The sequence below is a fragment of the Rhinolophus ferrumequinum genome, chromosome X, assembly GCF_004115265.2.
Source record: "Rhinolophus ferrumequinum isolate MPI-CBG mRhiFer1 chromosome X, mRhiFer1_v1.p, whole genome shotgun sequence".
In the NCBI taxonomy this organism is placed as follows: domain Eukaryota; kingdom Metazoa; phylum Chordata; class Mammalia; order Chiroptera; family Rhinolophidae; genus Rhinolophus; species Rhinolophus ferrumequinum.
Window position 1 is genome coordinate 42656819 of NC_046284.1, and position 21445 is coordinate 42678263.

General features: G+C 40.7%; 1 protein-coding gene across 3 annotated transcripts in view; it reads left to right on the forward strand.

Moving 5' to 3' along the window:
- Positions 1-18003: 18003 nt before the first annotated feature.
- DCX (doublecortin) overlaps positions 18004-21445 on the forward strand; it is a 234843-nt gene continuing 231401 nt past the window's right edge. For all 3 annotated transcript variants that reach the window (XM_033118742.1, XM_033118756.1, XM_033118748.1), the window contains exons 1-2: positions 18004-18055; positions 19798-20183. In XM_033118742.1, coding sequence (XP_032974633.1) covers positions 19820-20183 — 364 coding nt within the window. In that variant the 5' untranslated portion in view covers positions 18004-18055; positions 19798-19819. The remainder of the gene's footprint in view (positions 18056-19797; positions 20184-21445) is intronic.

Genomic DNA, 21445 nt, shown 5'->3' on the forward strand with positions numbered 1-21445 from the left:
ATCTTGAGGAGGTGAATCATGATTAATTTTACCTAATCAGTGCTCTCATTTCCCTTGCTAGTAACTGCTTTTTTTCCATGGAAATGGGACTAGTCCTGATCAATAGGACCTGAAGGGAAGTCTGGTGAGGGGCTTTTTAGGAGAGACTTTTATTGAGAATAAAGACACTCATGGGAAGAAATGTTACTTAAAATGAATGGTTCAGCATAGGATGTCTAGAACATCTGTAACCTTGTGGCTCATATGAATACACGTAGACATTGCTGACAACATGAGGCAGGGAGAGGAGATAAATAGAACGTTCTGGATCCCTGATAAGCCACTGAATTAAGAACTCTGGAATTGTCCTGTGTCCAGACTGGTTGTTTAAGCCACTGTTCATTGGTCATTTTGTCATTGGCAGCTAAATTCATCCTGTGTTTTCCAAATACATAGGCAGTAAATGGCAAATTCAGCAAATCAAACCAAGATCTGTCTGAATCCAAAGCTCATTAGCTTAATTACTATATAAAGGGTCTCTGAACGGGTGAGCTTTCAGTGCAGGACTAACAGTCTGTGATATTATATAAGATCTTATAAGGTAAAAATTATTTTGTGTTGGTAAAAAATATACGTATAAACTTAGAAGACAAACTTAGAATCTTAGCGTTGTAAGAAATCTTAGATGTTCTGATCCAACCTCTCACTTGGTCAGGAATTCCCTCTGTAACATCTCTAACTGATGATCTGTATAATAAACTTAAATATTTCCAGTGGAGAGGCAATAATTATTTCCAGTGGAGAGGGAAAAGTTAGACTTTGGAGTCTGACCTGTACCTGAATCTTGATTCTACTATTACCTTAGCCTTTTTGAACCTAAATTTGTAAAATGGGCACAATAATAGCTACTCCACCTTGTGATGATGGATAGTACAATAATGAATATAAAATGTCTGACACAAATAAGAATGTAGAGAGGTCATTATCTCATGAGGCAGGTCATTCTATTGTTGGACATACAGTCATTTCTGATGAAAATAAATTGAGCTCTTATTCAAGCATCAGGGAAGAGGAAAACACATCTTCGTTTTTGAGGGCTAAAGCATTTTGACGGGTGCTAGCTGATACTAAGAGTAGCAACCACATCATTTTATAGGCATAGGGATCTTTAGGATCCCATCTGACATTTGAATTTTGAACTTACAAATTTTGATTACATAAAATATTGTATGTTCCTATATAATTACAACAATATTTCTTTCCTTATGTGTTCTTCAAATGTGATTTCAATATTCTTCCCATTGAAAAGTGGGCTCTATGTTTCTTCTCCTTTGACAAACTTGATGTCTGGAAGTCAGCCATCATGCTGTGAGATAAATCATACCAACCCAAGAAGAGAGACCACATGGAGAAGCTCTGTATGGAGGGGAACTGAGGCCCCCAGCTGACAGCTTGCATCAACTAGCAGACATGTGAGTGAACTAGCCTAGAGATGATTCCAGACACTAGCTTTAGTATTCCAGCTGAGGCCTCAGACATTATGGAGCAGAAACAAGCCATACTCACTATGCCCTGTCCAAATTCCTGATGCACAGAATCCATAGGCATAATAAATGGTTGGTTTATGCTTTTAAGTTTAGGGGTAATTAGTTATGCAGCCATAGTAACTAGAATAGGTGACATACAAAAATTCAATAACAGATATGTAGGGTAATTTTTAAGCACAAACCTATGAATTGTAGTTATTATTTAATATCACCAGGAATGGGCCCAGAACTTTGTATGCATTACTTTATTTAATTCTTACAATTTCTTATAGAGTTGGCCCTACTATTATCCACATAGTATAGCTGAGTAAACTGAAGCTCAGTAAGATTAAGCAACTTGCTTGGGGTTATGCAGTTAAAGTCTACACTCTTTCCACTATGTCACATGGCTTCTTAGGAAGAACTATAGTTTAAATATGCAACAAAAGATGGAATCTCTAGATTTCTAGTCAAGATGGTAGAGTAGGTAGATGCTATGCTTGCCTCCTCTCATGACCACATAATAATTACAACTAAACTACAGAACAACTGTCATTGAGAATTACCTGATGTCTAGCTGAACCAAAGTCCAACCTCTAAGGACACGCAGAAGAAGCCACCTTGAGACTGGTGGAGGGGCAAGGACACGGAATGGGCTGGTCCCACACCAACATGTGACCGTTAAAAATTGAGAAGGGTATCTTGGCTGTTGAGGTTCCCCCACAGGAGTGAGGAGTCCTAACCCCACACTAGGTTCCCCACACCAGGTGCTCCAGGGTTGGGGAGAGATGTCCCTATAACTTCTGGCTGTGAAAACCAGTGGAGATTGTGGCTGAGTAAGACAGAGGGCAGCTGCAGCCCTAGGCGCTCCTCTTAAAGGGCGGGCTTATGGACTTACTCACTGATGGACTTACTTGCTCTGAGCTCCACCACTGGGGCAACAGCTCAAGAGTTGCCAGCAACATATGGGGAACTATTGAATTATCTGGCTTCAGAGTGAGGGCTAGAGGGGCAGCTTTCTCCCAGACAGAAGTGCTGGTTGAATCCATTGTTTGTTTGTTGAGCCCTCCTGCCTCCCAGAGTACAGATGCAGATGGCTGCCATATCTGAGTCTTCATCAATTTGGCTAACACTGTTTGTTTCTTGCCATCCCCCCCTTTCGGTGATCCTCTGAGACAACCCCCAACCCAATTTGCAGGCACACCCAAGCCACTTCCAGTGGATTTTCCATACAAACAGCCTGTCTTGTCTCATGCTGTGAACTTTCCTAAAGTATCTCAAATGTTCACAAAATCCAAACACGTAGCATCTGGCTTCAGTATGTCTCATAGCTCTTGCCGAGCAGCACCAAGCCCGACACTAACAGCAACCAACCTCTCTTCACAGCTTGGCATCTCCCAGGAACTGAAAACTTTCCTAACCTGGTGAAGGAAGTAGACATACAAGTCCAGGAAGTGCAGAGAATCCCAAATAAGATGAACCCAAACAGGCCCACTCCAAGACACTTTATAATTAAACTGGAAAAGGTTAAAGACAAAGAGAGAATCCTGAAAGCATCAAGTCAAAGGCAACTAGTTACTTACAAGGGAGCTCCCATAAGATTGCTAGCTGATTTCTCAACAGAAACTTTGCAGGCAAGAAGGAATTGGCAAGAAATATTAATAGCGAAAAGCAAGGACATACAACCAAGATTACTCTACCTAGCAAGGCTATCATTTAAACTTTAAGAAGAGATAAAGGGCTTCCCAGACAAGAGAAAGTATTGGAAGAAATGTTAATGGGACTTCTTTAAGAAGAAGGGGTGGGAGAAAAAGAACATAAAGATGAATTTTAAAAGTGGTAAAGACTACGTATCAATCAATAATCACTTTAAATGTAAATGGATTAAATACGCCAATCAAAGACATAGCATAGCTGACTGGATAAGATAACAACACCCTTACACATGTTGCTCATAAGAGACTCACTCCAGAGTGAAAGATACACAGAGACTGAAAGTCAAGGGAGGGGAAAAGATATTTCATTAAAATGCAAGCAACAACAAAAAAGCTTGGAAAGCAATACTTATACTGACAGAATAGACTTTAAAACAAAGGCTGTAACAAGAGACAGATGTGGGGAGCCATGATTTCTTGTTATTCTGAAGCATTGCAGACTGGCTCAGTTTATGATTAACTTGTTTCAGCTCCTAAGGCATTATCTCTGCCTGCACCTGGAGGGTGCTTACAAGCTGCTGAGGAATGAGGTGGGAGTGACCGGTTCCCGGACACTGAGGACTGAAGATTAGCAGGATAATTGGTGGGCTTTGTAAGATGATGACTTTGGGAAAGTTTCAAGGATTTTGTAGTTTGTATGTAAAAGTCATAAATTTACTCTTAATGAGATAATGCATACTCATGATTGTTAAGCTGCATGTACACAGATGGTATAAATTGGTGAAGGAAAGTAAACTCGGTGCTTCAGGATCACTGAAGACCGGCCGCATCATCATTTGTGTGAGTGTCTTTTTTCATTCCCACTCCCCCATTCGGGTACTGTTCGATTTGTGGCGGCTGGCCCGTCACAGACAGAGAAGGACCTAGTAATCACGATTCTGGGTTATTTATCTGAAGAAACGCCAAACACTACTTCCAAGGGGCATATACATGCATATGTTAATTGCAGCATTATATACAATAGCCAAGATATGGAGGTAACCTGGGTGTCCATAAATGGATGAATGTATAAAGAAGTGGTGGTACATATATACAATGGAAAATTACTCGGACATAAAAAAAGAATGAAAGTTTGCCATCTGCAACAACATGGATGGATCTGGAGGTTATTGTGCTGAGAGGAGTAAGTCAGATAGAGAAAGAAAAATGCCATATGATTTCACTTACGTGTGGAATCTGAAGAAAAAATAATGCAAAGTAATATATTATTGTAAGTCAACAGTAAAAGAAAAATAAAACTATTATTAAAAATAAAAGGAATGAAGTGACATCATAAAAATGGCAGCGTGAGGTGAGTCTCTGCAAATCTCCCCTGGAATTTACAACAAATTGAACAACCATAACTCCACAAAGGACTCTCTGCAAAGCAGACAGGCAACACAAAGAGGCTCACTACTGAATTCACCAAAAGGTGGGAAAATTGAGCGAGCAGGGGAGGAGAGAAGGGAGAAGTGCGGAAACGGGGTTGCACGGGCACAGGGCACAGACCTAGCTCGTGCTCGAGCTCCCGGCATCCCGGAACTATCCCAGCTGCGGGAGAGGGAAGAACTCGGACTACTAGGGCTCCGTTTATGGCCCACTGGGCTAAGGAGACAGCATATTACACAGCTGAACCCAACGCTCACGGCTGAGACCACAGAAAAAAGACTGAGGGAAGAAGACTGAAAACAGTGGTTTAAGACCTCACTGCCTCAGAGAACGGAAGCCTTAGGCACTGAGACTAGCCGCCCCCTCCCTACCCTCCCAGAGCTCGCCCTGCTCACACCTGACCAGTGCTAGAAACGGAACAATAGCAGTGTCAGATCAAAAGAACAGAATATTTGCAGTTCTGAGAACTGTGGTCCACAGACACAGATTCGCAGCACAACTAGTGCTGGCAAAAGGGAGGGAGCTGTGGAAGCAAGACTGGCTGTGGTGGTGATTGCCACCATTGCTCTGGGCCACCTCTCACAACCCACCCCACCACTGTCCCCAACTATCTGGGAGGATCCATGCAGGAGTAAACAGAACTGATGAAAAACACAGGCTCTGAATCAGGGGCAGGAAGAGCTTTGGAACTACAAAAGCTCTCTACATCTCTACACAGATGCGGCACCCTATGACCCAGGCGAAATGTTAACAGAGGAGAAGCCCGCCTTCCAGGGAATACCTCACTGTGTGAGAAGCTGGAATAGTGCAGAGAAAACATAACACTGCAGTATGACAGAGAAAAAAAGCTGCAGTTGGAGAGAAAATAAAACGTTCAACCAACACGTACTGGAAAACACAAGAAAGACAACTACCTATCGACCTGTTGCAGAACCCACTCCTATAGATGTCTAGGAAGAGAAACAATAAATCATTAATTTCCGTGAATAACCAATAACCAACAAACAAGACAGCTCAGAAAAAAATGAAGTCCCCAGAAAATGAATTTAAAGGTATGGAAATATGTGACTTAAATGACACAGATTTCAGATTTCAAGATTTCAGTTCTGAAAAAAATGAGATGCAAGAAAACACAGAAAGGCAGTTTAATGAACTCAAAAACACAATCAAAGAACAGCATGAACATTTTACCAAAGAGATGGAAATTTTAAAAAAGAACCTAATAGAATTACTGGAGATTAAGAACTCAATAGAAGAAATGAAGAATGAAATAGCCAGCTTAGGTAGTAGGGTTGACCAGAAGGAGGAAAGAAACAGTGACATCGAAAATAGAAACCTGGAAATGACACGGATGGAAGAAGAAAGAGACTTGAGATATAAGAATAATGGTCATACCAGAAGGAGAAGAAAGAGAGAAGGGAACAGAGAGTATATTCAAAGAAATAGTCGATGAGAATTTCCCAAACTTGTGGAAAGAACTGGATCCTCAAAACCAAGAAGCAAATAGAACATCTAATTACCTCAACCCCGAGAGGCCTTCTCCAAGGCACACTGTATTGAAGCGGTCAAAAATCAACGACAAAGAAATAATCCTCAAGGCAACCAAGGAAAAAAGATGGTAACCTACAAAGGAAAGCCCATTAGATTATCGTCAGATTTTTCAGCAGAAACTCTACAAGCCAGGAAGGAGTGGAATCAAATGTCTAAACTATTGAAAGAGAGAAATTATGAGCCAAGGATAATATACCCAACAAAGATATCTTTTAGATATGAAGGAGGAATAAAGACTTTTCCAGATATAGATACGCTGAGGGAATTTTCTAAAACACAACCTGCACTACAAGAAATACTAAAGGAGGCTATTCGACCACCATCAAGAGGGACAATTTGTGGCAACCAAAACATAAAAAGGGGGAGAGTAAAGGCCTGAACCAGAATATGGTAATGGAGAAAGTAAGCATGCTGAAGAAAATGGAATACTCTAAGTATCAAACTTTCATTTACATAAACTTAATGGTAACCACTCAAAAAAATCAAGAAAGGAATGTATACTGTAATAAAAGAAGAAACAGAGGGAAACATCATAGAATAAGACCACACAGAAATTATAGACAACAACAAATAGGCACAGAAACAATGGAGACACAGCCTTACCAGAAAACTAAAGACATAATGATAGGAAATCCTCACACGTCAACAGTCACCCTAAATGTCAATGGACTGAACTCACCAATAAAAAGGCACAGAGTAGCAGATTGGATCAAAACACTAAACCCAACCGTATGCTGTCTCCAAGAGACACATCTCAGCTACAAGGACAAGCATAGACTCAAAGTGAAAGGGTGGAAATTGACACTCCAAGAAAATGGTGTAGAGAAAATCAGGTGTAGCCATATCAGATGAAACAGAATTCAGGGTGAAAAAGGTAACAAGAGACAAAAATGGACATTTCATAATGGTAAAGGGAACTATACAACAAGAAGACAATACTCATCAATATTTATGCCCCCAATCAGGGAGCACCCAAATATATCAAGCAACTACTAACAGGACTAAAGGGAGAAATTGACCAAATTTCAATTGTGTGACCAAATTGTGTGACCAAAACACAATTATACTAGGGGACCTAAATACATCACTATCAGCTATGGGTAGATCATCCAAACAGAAAATAAATAACAAAATAGCAGCCCTAAATGACACATTAGATGAAATGGACATAATTGACATTTATAGAGCACTTCATCTTAGAACACCAGACTATACATTTCTTTCTTAGGTACATGGAAGATTCTCAAAGATAGACCATATATTGGGACATAAATCTAGCCTCAGCAAATTTAAGAAGATTGGAATCATATCAAGAATATTCTCTGATCACAAGGCTTTGAAATTGGATATCAACTGCAAAAAGAAAGCAGGAAAAAACACAAATACAAGGAGATTAAACAACATACTTTTAAAGAATGACCGGATCATAGAAGAAATTAGAGGAGAGATCAAAAGATACATAGAAAAAAATGCGAATGAAAATACATTGTACCAAAATTTTGGGGATGCAGCAAAAGCAGTTTTAACAGGGAAATTTGTATCATTACAGGCCTATCTCAAGAAACAAGAAAAATCTCAAATAAATAACCTCACATTACACCTTAAAGAACTAGAAAAAGAGAACAAGTGAAACCCAAGGTCAGCAGAAGAACGGAAATAATAAAATTAAGAGGAGAACTAAATGAAATAGAGAACAAAAAGGCAATAGAAAAAATTAATGTGAAAAATAGCTGGTTTTTTGAAAATATTAACAAAATTGACAAACTCTTGGGTGGACTCGCTAAGATTAAAAGAGTAAAGACAGTAATAAACAAAATCAGAAAGGAAAAATGGGAAGCTATAATGGATGACACTGAAATACAAAGGATCATCCAAGAATACTATGTCACCAAATTCAATAACCTAGAAGAAATGGGCAAGTTGAGAAACATATAGCCTTCCTAGGCTTAACCATGAAGAACCAGAAAATCTAAACAGACCGATCACTAGTAACGAAATTGAATCAGTCATCCAAAACCTTCTCAAAGGCAAAAGTCCGGGACCAGATGGCTTCACTAGTGAATTCTACCAAACTTTCAAAGAGGATATAACACCAATTCTGCTCAAACTCCTCCAAAAAATTGAAGAAGAAACAGTACTCCCTAACTCATTTTATGAGGCCAACATTACCCTGGTACCAAAGCCTGGTAAGGACAACAACATAAAAAGAAAGCTACTGGCCAATATCTCTGATGAATACTGATGCAAAAATCCTAAACAAAACTCTAGCAAATCGAATGCAACAATGGATTAAAAAGATTATTCATCACGATCAAGTGGCATTCATCCCAGGGGCACAAGGATGGTTCAACAGATGCAAATCCAACAATGTGATACCTGACATAAACAAAATAAAGGACAAAAATCATATGATTTTATCAATTGATGCAGAAAAAGCATTTGACAAGATACAACATCCATTTATGATTAAAACACTTAATAAAATAGGTATTGAAAGAAAATACCTTAACATAAAGGTATTTATAAAGGCCATATACGACAAAACCTTAGCTAATCTTATAAGTAACGGTGAAAAACTGAAGTCCTTTCCTCTACGTTCAGGCACACGACAGGGCTGTGCCCTATCACCTCTGCTTTTCAACATAGTGTTGGAAGTCCTCGCCAGAACAATCAGGCAAGAGAAAGAAATAAAAGGCATCCAAATTGAGAATGAAGAAGTTAAATTGTCACTCTTTGCAGATGACATGATGCTATATATAGAAAACCCTAAAGACTCCACCAAAAAGCTATTAGAAACAATCAACTGTCCCGACCCGCAGGACACTACACGAGGGACCCCGAAGTACCTAGAAGGGAGGAAAATGGGAGACACAAAGACCGAAGACAGGAGTTCTGATCAAGTCTCTCTTTATTGCAGCTCAATCATGGGTTATATACATTTTTGTGCTGGGTGGAGGGGCATTAACGTAAGCAGGGTTGCCGCAGGCTGATGGTCTTAAACCCTCTGGACATACCCTACAGAATGTGGGTGTTATCTAAAGACCCAAGTAACTTCCTCTATCTCATGCTTCTCAGTCATGTGATGGTGCCTTACAGGCACCCGCCCTCTACAGGTCCCCCTTTTCTGTTTTATAAAAAAGAGCTCTGAGCCCCTAGGGAACTGTGCCTGTCTTAGGTTGGGACAGTCCATCTCTGTGAAACCTGGTACAGCGACAGGTTTTTGATTTTTTATGTTACTTAGAGAGCTGTCCTCTTACCCATCATTGGATATCCAGTTCATCTCACAGGGGAGGAGTCCTGTTTTATGACTCCTGTTATTGGAGATAGGGATCTCCTCGCTCTTGCATCTCCAGTCGGGTGTAATGGATCTGTATGGGCTTGGCCTGCAAGGCCTCTATTTGTTGTCTGAGAAAGCGCATGAGTTTATTGAGGAGTATGGGTCCCAGTGATAGTAGGATAAAGCACCCGAGTATGGGGCCAAGCAGGGGTAGTAAGTAGGGTAAAAGTCCATTGAATCCGGTCCAGAGAGGGTTGGAAAGGAAAGGCGGTCTCTTCTTCTTTTTTCAAGGTCTTCTTGTAATTTTTTGACTCTGTCACGAACAATTCCAGATTTGTTAGCATAAAAACAGCATTTTTCTCCGAGGGCCAGACAGATGCCCCCTTTTTCTGCAGTAAGTAAATCTAATCCCCTCCTGTTTTGGAGGACAACTTCTGCTAGGGAATCAACCTGATCTTGAAGATCTTGGATAGTTTCTGAGAGTACCTGACATCTGATATGAGTTGTCCAGATAATTTATGGTATTGTACTAGGGAATGTCCTATCCCCGCGGACCCGGTGGCAAGTGCGGTGGTGATGCCTAGATAGACCCGCTAATAAGGGAATAAAATGGACTGCATGTTTAGTGCGTCCTGCAATATGTTCGAAAGTCGGGATAGGGACTGGCTCATCTCCTGGAATGATGGATACATCTGGGAGGAGGGAGCCTAGGGTACAAACTCCTGTCCAGTTTTGTGGTAAATAGGTGTAGGCATAATTATTTCCACAAATATATACCGATCCATTGGGTGCACACATAGGAGAGGATACATTAATGAAGGAGGAGCAATTTGTAAAGGAGAGGCTTCCTAAATTAACCTCTGTAGTATCGTTTTGAGTGGGAGAGAGGATGCACGGGGTATTGTTAAAGCCAAGGGGTTGGACTAAAAAAGGGAGAGCTATGTTGCATGAATTATTGGTAGTAGAGGTGACAAAGGGGTAGGGTATAGCTAATGGTAAAGGGGTGCCTTGTAGTAAACACAGCCACAGTCTGTGGCGTAGGATGAATTAACAGAAAGCAATAACTTGTGGGTAGAACTAAGAATGTCAAAAGTCTGGGGATCAATGTCCACGTGACCCGGTTTTTTAGGGTGGGCCAAAGGGTGATAGGTAAGTTTAGGGTTAAGGGTCTTTTGTATTTCAGCAAATTTTTTAATGCGTTTTTCATTGGATTGGAGATCGGCTGGACCCCCGCCGTCAGAAACATATGGTATAGGGGATTCGATCTGCCAGCAAAAGAGCTTATTAGAGGGATAATGGTTGTCAATGTGCCCTAAGAAGGAGGCGCAGGCTAATAACCACTGGTCTGTTGTTTGTAAGAGCCAATTAATTTCTGTTTTTGTTTAAGGTTGAATGATTATGTCGGGCTCCTTACCGAAGTATCGGCGTCCGTTTTCTCTGCCAATTGTGATAAGTTTTGCAACTAACAAATAATATGGTATTTTAGTTTTTTCGTGGGAGGCAGGGAGATGCGACCACATCAAAGGTGCTGTTTGCCAAAAGACACCGGTGGGTGTGTGTGGCGTGGCACAGATGATAAACCTAAGGGGCTGAGTGTAGTCAATAAAGGTGATAAATTGTTGACTGATGGCCTCTTCTACTCTTTTTATCGCAAGCAGACCTTCCTTAGTTAGCTTGCGTGGGGAGGTTGGGTTTGAGTCTTCTTGTAATATATCAAAGAGAGGTTTTAGTTCTCCTGTAGTAAGTTTTAAGTATGGACAGATCCAATTTATATCACCTAATAATTTTTGGAAATCGTTTAAAGAGTTTAAATGGGTGGTTTTGAGTTGAATTTTTTGAGTTTTAATATATTTACCCTGGAGTTTAAAACCAAGATAGGTGTAGGGATCTTATAACTGAATTTTATTGGGAGCTATTTGTAAGCCTTTGTTTTGTAGGCTATTGACAAGAGCGTCACAGCACAAAAGGAGGTCAGACCCATTCTTGCCAGCTATTAAGATATCATCCATATAATGAATAATATAAAAAGAGGGCCACTGAGTTCGAATGGGATCGATGGCCAGAGCAACAAATTTTTGACACGGTGTCGGGCTGTTGGCCATGCCCTGAGGTAAGACCTTCCACTGAAATCTCTGCATGGGCCCTTGGAAATTAGTTATAGGTATGCTGAAAGCAAAACGTTGTCTATCTTGAGGGTGTAGAGGGATAGTGAAGAAGCAGTCTTTGAGATCAATAATGATTTTTAAGGATCCCGAGGGAATAGCTACAGGGGTAGGTAGGCCTGGTTGAAGGGTGCCCATAATTATCATTGTTTTATTGACTTCCCTAAGGTCTTGGAGAAGTCTCCAATTTCCAGATTTCTTTTTTATGACAAAGATAGGTGTGTTCCAGGGGGAGTTACTGGGCTCTAGATGCCCTGCCGCCAATTGTTCCTGTACTAACTGATTGGCAGCATTTAGTTTTTCTAAACTTAGTGGCCACTGATCCACCCATATGGGCGAGTTGTCTTTCCAGGATATAGGGTCAGCATGGGGTGCAGGTTGGTCAGAGGCCACTAGTGAAAATGTCCTAAGCCTAATCGAGGCGGGCGCTGGGCAGTGGATAGGGGTTTTTTAATTCCCTGTCCTTGTTTTCCTAATCCCTGACCTGGGAGAAACCCTTGTTTTAACATCTGGGTGGTTATCTTGGAATTGGGGCTGAACATGATTACTCCCATTTGGGATAATATGTCACGGCCCCACAGATTTACTGGGAGGTTGGGTACAACGTAAGGTTGTACTGTGCCAGAGTTATTTTCTTTATCTAGCCATGTTAGGAACTTGGCACTTTGTTTGGGGTTAGTTGTTTGTTCTATGCCTTGTAGGTGAGTAAGTGTGTCAGAAAGGGGCCAAGAAAGCAGCCAGTCTTCTTGTCTAATAATGGTTGCATCAGCACCAGTGTCAATAAGGCCTTTAAAGGTTTTTCCATCAAGTTTTAAATCTAGCATGGGCTTATTGGGGGAGAGATTTTGAATCCAATAAGCATCTGAGGATCCAAAATTTTTGTTGTTTCTTGGCTCATTGTTGGCAGATTTATGGGTGGTTAACCAGAGGTCATCTAGGGATTGTAAAATTGAGAGTGTAAAGGGGGCCGTGGGGCCATATTCGTCCACCGCTTTTTTGAGTTCTTTTGTGGTTTTTAAATCAAGGCGTTTATAGTGTCTGGCGGGTTCTTTATTGTCTCTGTCGGGGTCTTCATCACTATCTGCACTGCCTCCTTCAGTTTTTATTGGGGGGAATTCAATAACAGGGAAAAGATTAAGAGGGTTTTTTTTATTTGAGATGGGAAATTTTTTTGTAGGATTTATGGAAAGGGGGGAATTTTTTGAGTAGCAGCAGAGGAGAGTTGTAAATCTAACTGTTGAAGTTGTTTAAGGAGAGTTAGATGTTGTTTTTTGAGTTTAACGGTTCTTTGTAATTGTTGGACTTGGTGGGAGAGGAGAGTTTGATCAGGATCGTGGATAGGAGCTAAAGGCATTTGGGGATTATAGGGAGAGGGCAATTGATTAGAGGCCAGAAACTGCCAGTCAGGATTATGATATTTAGCGGCAGCTTCCTCTAAATCAGCCTCATCCTCAGGGCTTAACTGATCGTCCTCAGGTGGGCTAGAATTTACATTAAGATCAGGACAATTAGGTGATAGGGGAGGATATAAGGGCTTACTAGGATCTTTTTTGGTGGTCTCAGGATCTTCAGGAGGCATTGAAATAGAAATAGAATCTGAATCGTGGGAGGACTTAGAAGAGGGGTCCTGTAAGGAGGAGGAGGGGCGGGAAGCGTTTTGTAAAAATGTGTTTCCTTCTTGTAACACTCGGTCGATGTCAGGGGTGTAGCGATCTACCATAAGTAGCTCATTAATGCAATGCCAATAAGTGAAAGCAGTGATGGGGATTTTTTTAGGGCCAAAAGTTTTATAAAAGTCATTAAGGGCATCTCCAACCCTTTTCCATCTTTTGTGGTCTATGGTTTCTTCCTGAGGGAGCCAAGGGCAAACATCTTTTAAGAAATTAAAAAAAGATAACTAAATCTTTTTTCTTGACTTTAACTCTCCTTATTTGTAAGGACTCTTTTAGTCCTGAGATAAACTTGTCATGAACACTAACCTCTTGTCCCATTATGATAAGGAATAAAGACTCTCCTCACGTAGGCAGTCGGTTGGTACAATCCGCCAACACGGACCCAAACGAGACGGCACGGATGGTAACGACCCGCAGACGAATGTCTTTTGGGACTCACCCGGCCGGAGCGACGGGGGTGTTGGGGTGAGAGGAGAAAAAGCCCTTACGTGAGCAATCGGTTGGTATAATCCGCCAACACGGATCCCGAGAGGTGACGCGGCTGGTAACGACCCTCAGGCGAAAGCCAGTCGGGACTCAACCAGTCGGGAAATCCTCTGGGTGGACGATTGGAGCTCAAAGTAAGCAGGCAAAATCTCGCTCAAACGGTCCCAAACACCTAGAAAACTGTCTCGTTGGTGAATGACTAAAACCCAAAGTGAGCTGAGAGCAGATAAAAAGGGAGACTGGGACAACAGGTTAGGGGAACCCTAGTCTAAGTGTCTGAGGGGAAGCCTGTAGACTATACATAAGTCTAGAACACAAATATATGTCCCATTTTTTGAAGGAGTCGTCCGCTTACCTTTACAGATCTCCCACAAGTTGGGTAGTCTTATGGTGATCAAAGAAGAAATATGCTGCATCTCCTTAGACCGGACGAACTCAGGCGTCTCATCTGCTAGGAGACTTCAGGCCCCACGTTGGGCGTCAGTTGTCCCGACCCGCGGGACACTACACGAGGGACCCCGAAGTACCTAGAAGGGAGGAAATTGGGAGACACAAAGACCGGAGACAAGACAGGAGTTCTGATCAAGTCTCTCCTTATTGCAGCTCAATCATGGGTTATATACATTTTTGTGCTGGGTGGAGGGGCATTAACGTAAGCAGGGTTGCCGCAGGCTGATGGTTTTAAGCCCTCTGGACATACCCTACAGAATGTGGGTGTTATCTAAAGACCCAAGTAACTTCCTCTATCTCATGCTTCTCAGTCATGTGATGGTGCCTTACAGGCACCCGCCCTCTACAATCAACGAATACAGGAAAGATGCTGGCTACAAAATCAACATACAAAAGTCCATCGCATTCCTATATACTAACATTGACATCTCAGAAAAAGAAAAAAGAACAATTCCTTTTGCAATTGCAGCAAAAAGAATAAAGTGCCTAGGAATAAACTTCAACAAGGATGTGAAAGACCTATATGCTGTAAACTATAACACATTTTTAAAAGAAATTGCAGAAGACACAAAGAAATGCAAAGATATTCCGTGCTCATGGATTGGAAGAATCAATATAGTTAAAATGGCCATATTACCCAAAGCAATATACAGATTTAATGCCATCCCCATCAAAACCCCAGTGGCATTTTTTAAGGAAATAGAACAAAGAATCATTAGATTTGTGTGGAACCACAAAAGACCCGAAATAGCCAAAGCAATCTTAAGAAAAAAGAACATTGCTGGAGGTATCACTCTCCCTGACTTTAGCTTGTACTACAGGGCAAGAAGAATCAAAACAGCATGATATTGGTAGAAAAAGAGACATATAGAACGATGGAATAGAATTGAGAACCCAGAAATAAAACCACATAAATATGGACAGATAATTTTTTACAAAGAGCAAAAAACATTCAATGGTTAAAAGACAGCCTCTTCAATAAATGGTGCTGACAGAATTGGAAAGCCATGTGCAAAAGAATAAAACTTGACTGATATCTGTCACCATGTATCAAAATTAATTCAAAATGGATCAAAGACTTAAGCATAAGACCTGAAACAATAAACTGCATACATGAAAACATAGGTACTAAACTTATGGAACTTGGGTTCAAGGAGCGTTTTATGAATTTGACTCCAAATGCAAGGGAAATAAAAGCTAAAATTAATGAATGGGACTATATCAAACTTAAAAGCTTCTGCACAGCCAAAGAAACCATCAGCAAAATAAAGAGGCAACAAACTGAGTAGAAGAGTTTTGCAAACAGTACCTCCAATAAGTGGCTAATATCCAAAATATACAAGGAAATCATGCAACTGAACAACAAAAAAACAAATAACCCAATTGAAAAATGGGCAGACGACCTGAAGAGACATTTCTCCAAAGAGGACATACAAATGGCAAAAAAACATATGAAAAAATGCTCAACATCACTAATCATCAGAGAAATGCAAATAAAAACCACAATGAGATATCACCTCACCCCAGTCAGAATGGCTATCATCAACAAGACAAATAGTAACAAGTGTTGGAGAGGCTGTGGAGAAAAAGGAACCCTCATACACTGTTATTGGGAATGCAGATTGGTGCAGCCTCTATGGAAGGCAGTGTGGTGATTCCTCAAAAAATTACGAATAGAATTACCATATGACCCAGCAATCCCTCTCCTGGGTATCTACCCAAATAATCTGAAAACATTTATCCATAAAGACATATGTGTTCCAATATTCATTGCAGCTTTATTTACAGTGGCCAAGACATGGAAACAATCAAAATGTCCTTCAATAGATGAATGGATAAAAAAGTTGTGGTATATATACACAATGGAATACTATTCGGCTGTAAGAAAAGGTGAAGTAGGACCATTTGTGACAACATGGGTGGATCTTGAGATTATAATGCTAAGCGAAATAAGTCAGACAGAAAAAGCAGAGAACCATATGATTTCACTGATATGTGGTATATAAACCAAAAACAACAAAAGAACAAGACAAACAAATGAGAAACAAAAACTCATAGACACAGATAATAGTTTAGTGGTTACCAGAGGATAAGACGCGAGGAGTGTGGTAGATGAGGGTAAGGGGATCAAATATATGGTGATGGAAAGAGAACTGACTCTGGGTGGTGAACACAAAATGGGATTTATAGATGATGTAATACAGAATTGTTCACCTGAAATCTATGTAACTTTACTAACAATTGTCACCCCAGTAAACTTTAATTGAAAAAAAAAAAAGAATAAAGTCTATTCCAAATCCTTAATGTTTAAGTTTTAAAATTCCACCCATTCTTATATCCTCACTGGAAATTGAATGATTTTGAATTGAATGCAAAATCAATTGCTGTATATTTACGGAATGCTTATGATATGCAAGAAAAAAATAATTATGACACTGGCCTTGCTGGACAAAGAAGTTTCAAGCGTTGATAGGAATTTCCATATTTCCCTGCTCCCATTCTTTGATATTTCTCTTCTCCTGACCTGACTGTCCCTGGGTTTTCTAGAGGTGGCCTCAATGTTATGCAGAAACAAATGGAAGAGAACAGGAAACATGCATGCAATCCCCTGAGGGACTTACTTAGAAACCGGGAGAGCAGCAACAAGGTGTTAAATGGACTTGACTGCGCAGGTTGCACACTTAAGGCTGACCACCAAGCTAGGCTTTGCTGATCCAACACCTTCCAGAAAAGGAAAATCATAATTTTTATCCTATTTCAAGGTAAAACACGTGCATGGAAAGTGCTTTACTGTAAATCCGCAACAGTTATATGTAAAAAAGAGGGTCAGTTGTACTAGGAATCAGATATAAGATAATTACTGAGCATACTATTAACTCTGAGATTCCTGGAGGCCAAGTAAAAAATGGAAACATGTAGTTAAAGACTGTTTCATATTTATGTATGTAGCTTCAGTTGTGAAGATAGTAGCACACCCCGCTTTAGTCTCTCACCTTTCTCTTTTTCTGTCTTATAATTTGGCTACATTACTTAATTAAATTTGGATGCTTCCTAGTCCCTTTTAAAACATTTGATATAAAGAAGTCAATTAGAAACAAATAGGCAGTTTGATGAGAGAGAGTTTAATATTTATCTTGTACCATCAGACTCACTTCACATAGAAAGGTCTCTGGATTGGATTTGAACTCTCAAACTCCCGAAGGTAAATGCCACAAATCACATTAACCAAATTACTACATGAAGATGAAAGTTCTATGGGGTCTTTTCTCAACTCTGTCTTCCATGAAATTCTGGAACTCTTTTCCTTTTTCTTGTCTGTTTCCTACTTCCTCTTAGTCTACTCCTCTGTTCTCACTTCAAAAATAACCAGTTGTTTGATGCGTAAACTAAAATGCCTTAAAGAATTTTCAGATTTGATTGTTTTTTTCTCAAGAAGGTGAAAGAAAGAGAGCTACAATTTCTAGGAAGCCTGGTTTGACTGAGTCCAGCCCCAGGAAGATTAGTTCTAGGTTTGGCAAAGTGGAATTGTCTATTCCCTAAAAGAAAAGGCTAGCACGTTTCTTATTAGAGCATTCTGCACTTGCTTGTGCAATCTTTTTGTTATCCTGCAATTTCCTGTTGGTTATAATGAAATCTTTCTAGCTATTAATGCAGCCTGTGAATTGAGAAAAAAAAGCATGTAATTAATCATAGGAGATTTGGGGGATTCACTAAGTCTGAATATAAGGGAGATGTTGGACAAGGCACTAGGACCTAGAAGGCATCTATCCACCCTGGCAGGAATTTCTTGCTTGGAGCTCAGACAACAAAGGCATAGAGAGATTGGTTTTCTTTCTCTCAGCATCTCCACCCAACCAGCAGAAAACCGGTGAGTGGGGCATTTGAGTGATTTTCAGGGAGAATATAACAAATGTCAAACGGGAAAAGCACAAGGCAAAGGGTGTACTCTCTCTCTGTCTTTCTCTTCTTTTTTTCCCTGCCTTGTTCTCAGATTTTTCCCCTAAGCCTCTACCTGGGATTTTCCTTTGGAAAAGTGAGTTTGATGTTGCTTTGTTTTCACTGTAATGTTGATGTAGAATAATACCACCCCTGACCTTAAAGGAAAGCCAAGGGTTGCTGCATGCCTGGGGAAATGCTTGCTACTTGTCTTGAGGAGGTGGGGTCTCTTTCCACTGCAGGTTGTCTGACAGAGACAATGCTGAGCTCAGCACAGGTCATGGTGACATTGGAAGGAAAGGGGGACTGAGCCTGGCAAACCTACCAACACTAGCCCTCTTTTATCTCCTGTGTCCGGGTCCCTTGCAAATATCTCAATGTGGCAGTGTGTAGCAGCTGAGCCCTGCTTGCTTTGTGAGCCCTTTCATCCCCATCTGTGAGATGCATGTTAATAGTCCAGTTCCTACGCTGTCATTAGCTTTGCTAGCTTTTGAGATTTCTGTTGTATTTCATTACATGTTTTGATTTTCTTTCTTTCTTGTTTTGTTTGTTTGTTTTTGGTTCAGCAGAAGGGGGAAAGCAAATCTGAACAGATGACCATCTTTTTCCTAGCTAACATACCTGGGCAATAGACAAGTTTGGGGGTGAATTGCCTGCTCTGAGGGCAAAATGCCCCTTCGGTCAGGGTAGAAATCCAGAACAATGAAAGGTGTGCTTGCTTCTAATGGTCCCATATGCTGTTTTCAGGGACTCATTTGGGAATCTTTCAACAATCAAATTATTCCATTAAGAGGTAGGGCTGCATCAGTGGGGAGGGGATAAAGCACTGGGAAAAAAGAAGAAAAGAAAAGCAAAGAAAAGGATTTTGTGACCAAATTGTACCAGAGGGAAACAGCTTATAACTTGTTAAATAACTGATTTTTCTAATCCTTTTTGTTTTTCAGCTTATTTCTTGTGAATCTTGGATAGCTGCACCAGCTTGGTGGGGAAAGGGTTTGATGAATAGCACAAAGACACTGGCTATTCCCTAGAGGCTGTCCCTTTAAAAGAAAATCCTAGTTCATTCTGGTGGGGGGTGAGGTTATGCACACATTAGAGTAGGAAAGAGGGTTTGGAATAAAATTTAAAAAATCCACTTCATACTCATTTTACTGATATGCAAAAATCGCTTCCTAAGCTGGAGATACTCACCTTGGCTACCTCCTTCTGTTGTCTTTAAAGGGCATTCTGTCAGGCTCTGGATTCATTTACAACTGTTAGTCATGTGAACATGTATGAGGAAACAGATACCAGTTTTAATGTATTTAGCCCAAAGTTACAATTTCATAAGAGCCACTGTCAGTAGGTCCCAGGATTTTAAGCTATTTCAAAATCCCTCTCTCTCCTCTATTGGAATAGTGCCAAAAGTGCCTCCCTCTCTATCTCTTGCCCCAACCCCCACAACCACCAGCACCCTCTTAGCCCCTCCTTTTTCTCTGTTAAGATCAATATTCCTGCAGGTCAGGGGCAAGCAGCAGATGGGTCAGGGGATTTTTTTCAACCAGTTCTTTTCACAAGCAGCAGATTGCAGATCTGGATCTGGCTAATATTTGAATTCCTTTCTTTTTTTTTTTTTCCCTCCCCACCACTTTTTCTTTGCCTTTTTTCTCCCCTGCCTTTTTCTCCAACACTCAGGTCTCTGACGTTTTATCAAAATATGGAACTTGATTTTGGACATTTTGACGAAAGAGATAAGACATCCAGAAACATGAGAGGCTCACGGATGAATGGGCTGCCTAGCCCCACTCACAGCGCCCATTGTAGCTTCTACCGAACCAGAACCTTGCAGGCACTGAGCAACGAGAAGAAAGCCAAGAAGGTACGTTTCTACCGCAATGGGGACCGCTACTTCAAGGGGATTGTGTACGCTGTGTCCTCTGACCGTTTTCGCAGCTTCGATGCCTTGCTGGCTGACCTGACTCGATCTCTGTCTGACAACATCAACCTGCCTCAGGGAGTGCGTTACATTTACACCATTGACGGATCCAGGAAAATTGGAAGCATGGACGAACTGGAGGAAGGTAATTAATAAAGTGGGTGGTGGCCCTTGGTGGGAGATGGCATCATTGGTTTTGGTAATATTTCTTGGATTTTAATGAAATAAATTAGGAAATAGATTTGAGAAAATACCAGGATGATGCTCAGGCTTTTGATTCTATAGGCATCAACAGGGCCATCAGCCATTATCCCTCATGGCTTTCAGTCTCTGCTGGGTTGAATGTAGATGGTGGTGATAATGCATTGTGCTTATCCGCCACGGTTCACAAAGGAATATTTGAAGTGTCATTGACTCAGAATATGAATTGTTGTTCAAAATTAACTCTAAGTAGAACTATGGAGGCAGAGTATGAAATCATTAGGGGTATTAAATGAGCAAAGAAGTCTGGTTGGGTTAACAGAAAGAAAATGTACTCAAATATTCTTTGAACTGCTAAGAGACTATTTGTGAACTGCAACTCATGGAAATATGCACCCTAAACGCAGGATTTCTTGGACATATTCACAAAGGATTATACTTTTAGGTAAGTGGTTACTGCTCAGCTGTTGCTTCTAAAAAGCCCACATCAGGGTGTGTCCCTAAGGCTGAGGTCATTGAGAGAAATACCAAAGAAAGCTGTAGGTATGCCTGGTATTTTAATACACTATTCCTATTAGAATATGAACTGACTCACTGTACCTAAATCCCTTTAAATCCTCTCTACATTTTGGTTTTGCAATTGAATTTTATGACTAGATTGCTGAAAATCTTGACAACCTCTGTATCTACCCCAAAACAGGGAAAATCCTCACTCTTGCCAAAACTTGCTAAGCCATGAAGTCTTCTTTTTGTGCTCATTTAGAAAATAGATGTTGGGATGTGTTTATATATTTTACTTTGTCAAGTCACTTATATTGAGGATGCCTCCCTACCCCCACTTTTAAATTGGTATAACATATGTGATCAGTTTAACCTGACACAATGCTTTAGAGGAGAACCTTAAGGAGTGGTGATAATGAAAATGGCCCTGCCCCCACAAACTCTCTCCCACCTTCCAGCCCTCTCTTCTCACTCCTTCCATTCCCTGAGCAAAGGTGAGTTTACAGCAGGCAGGTCTCTAGGGAAACCAAATTATGAAACAGCCGACAAGGAAGGAGAAAAAGCATATTCAATGAATTGGTGTGGGAGTGCCCGTCTCCCTCCGCTTCACTGCTTGTAGGTTTCTTGTGTTCCCAGACAAAGGAGCATGAGGGCTTCCCTTATACAAGATCACATTGTCACACGTAACTGCTATTTCCCAAGTTA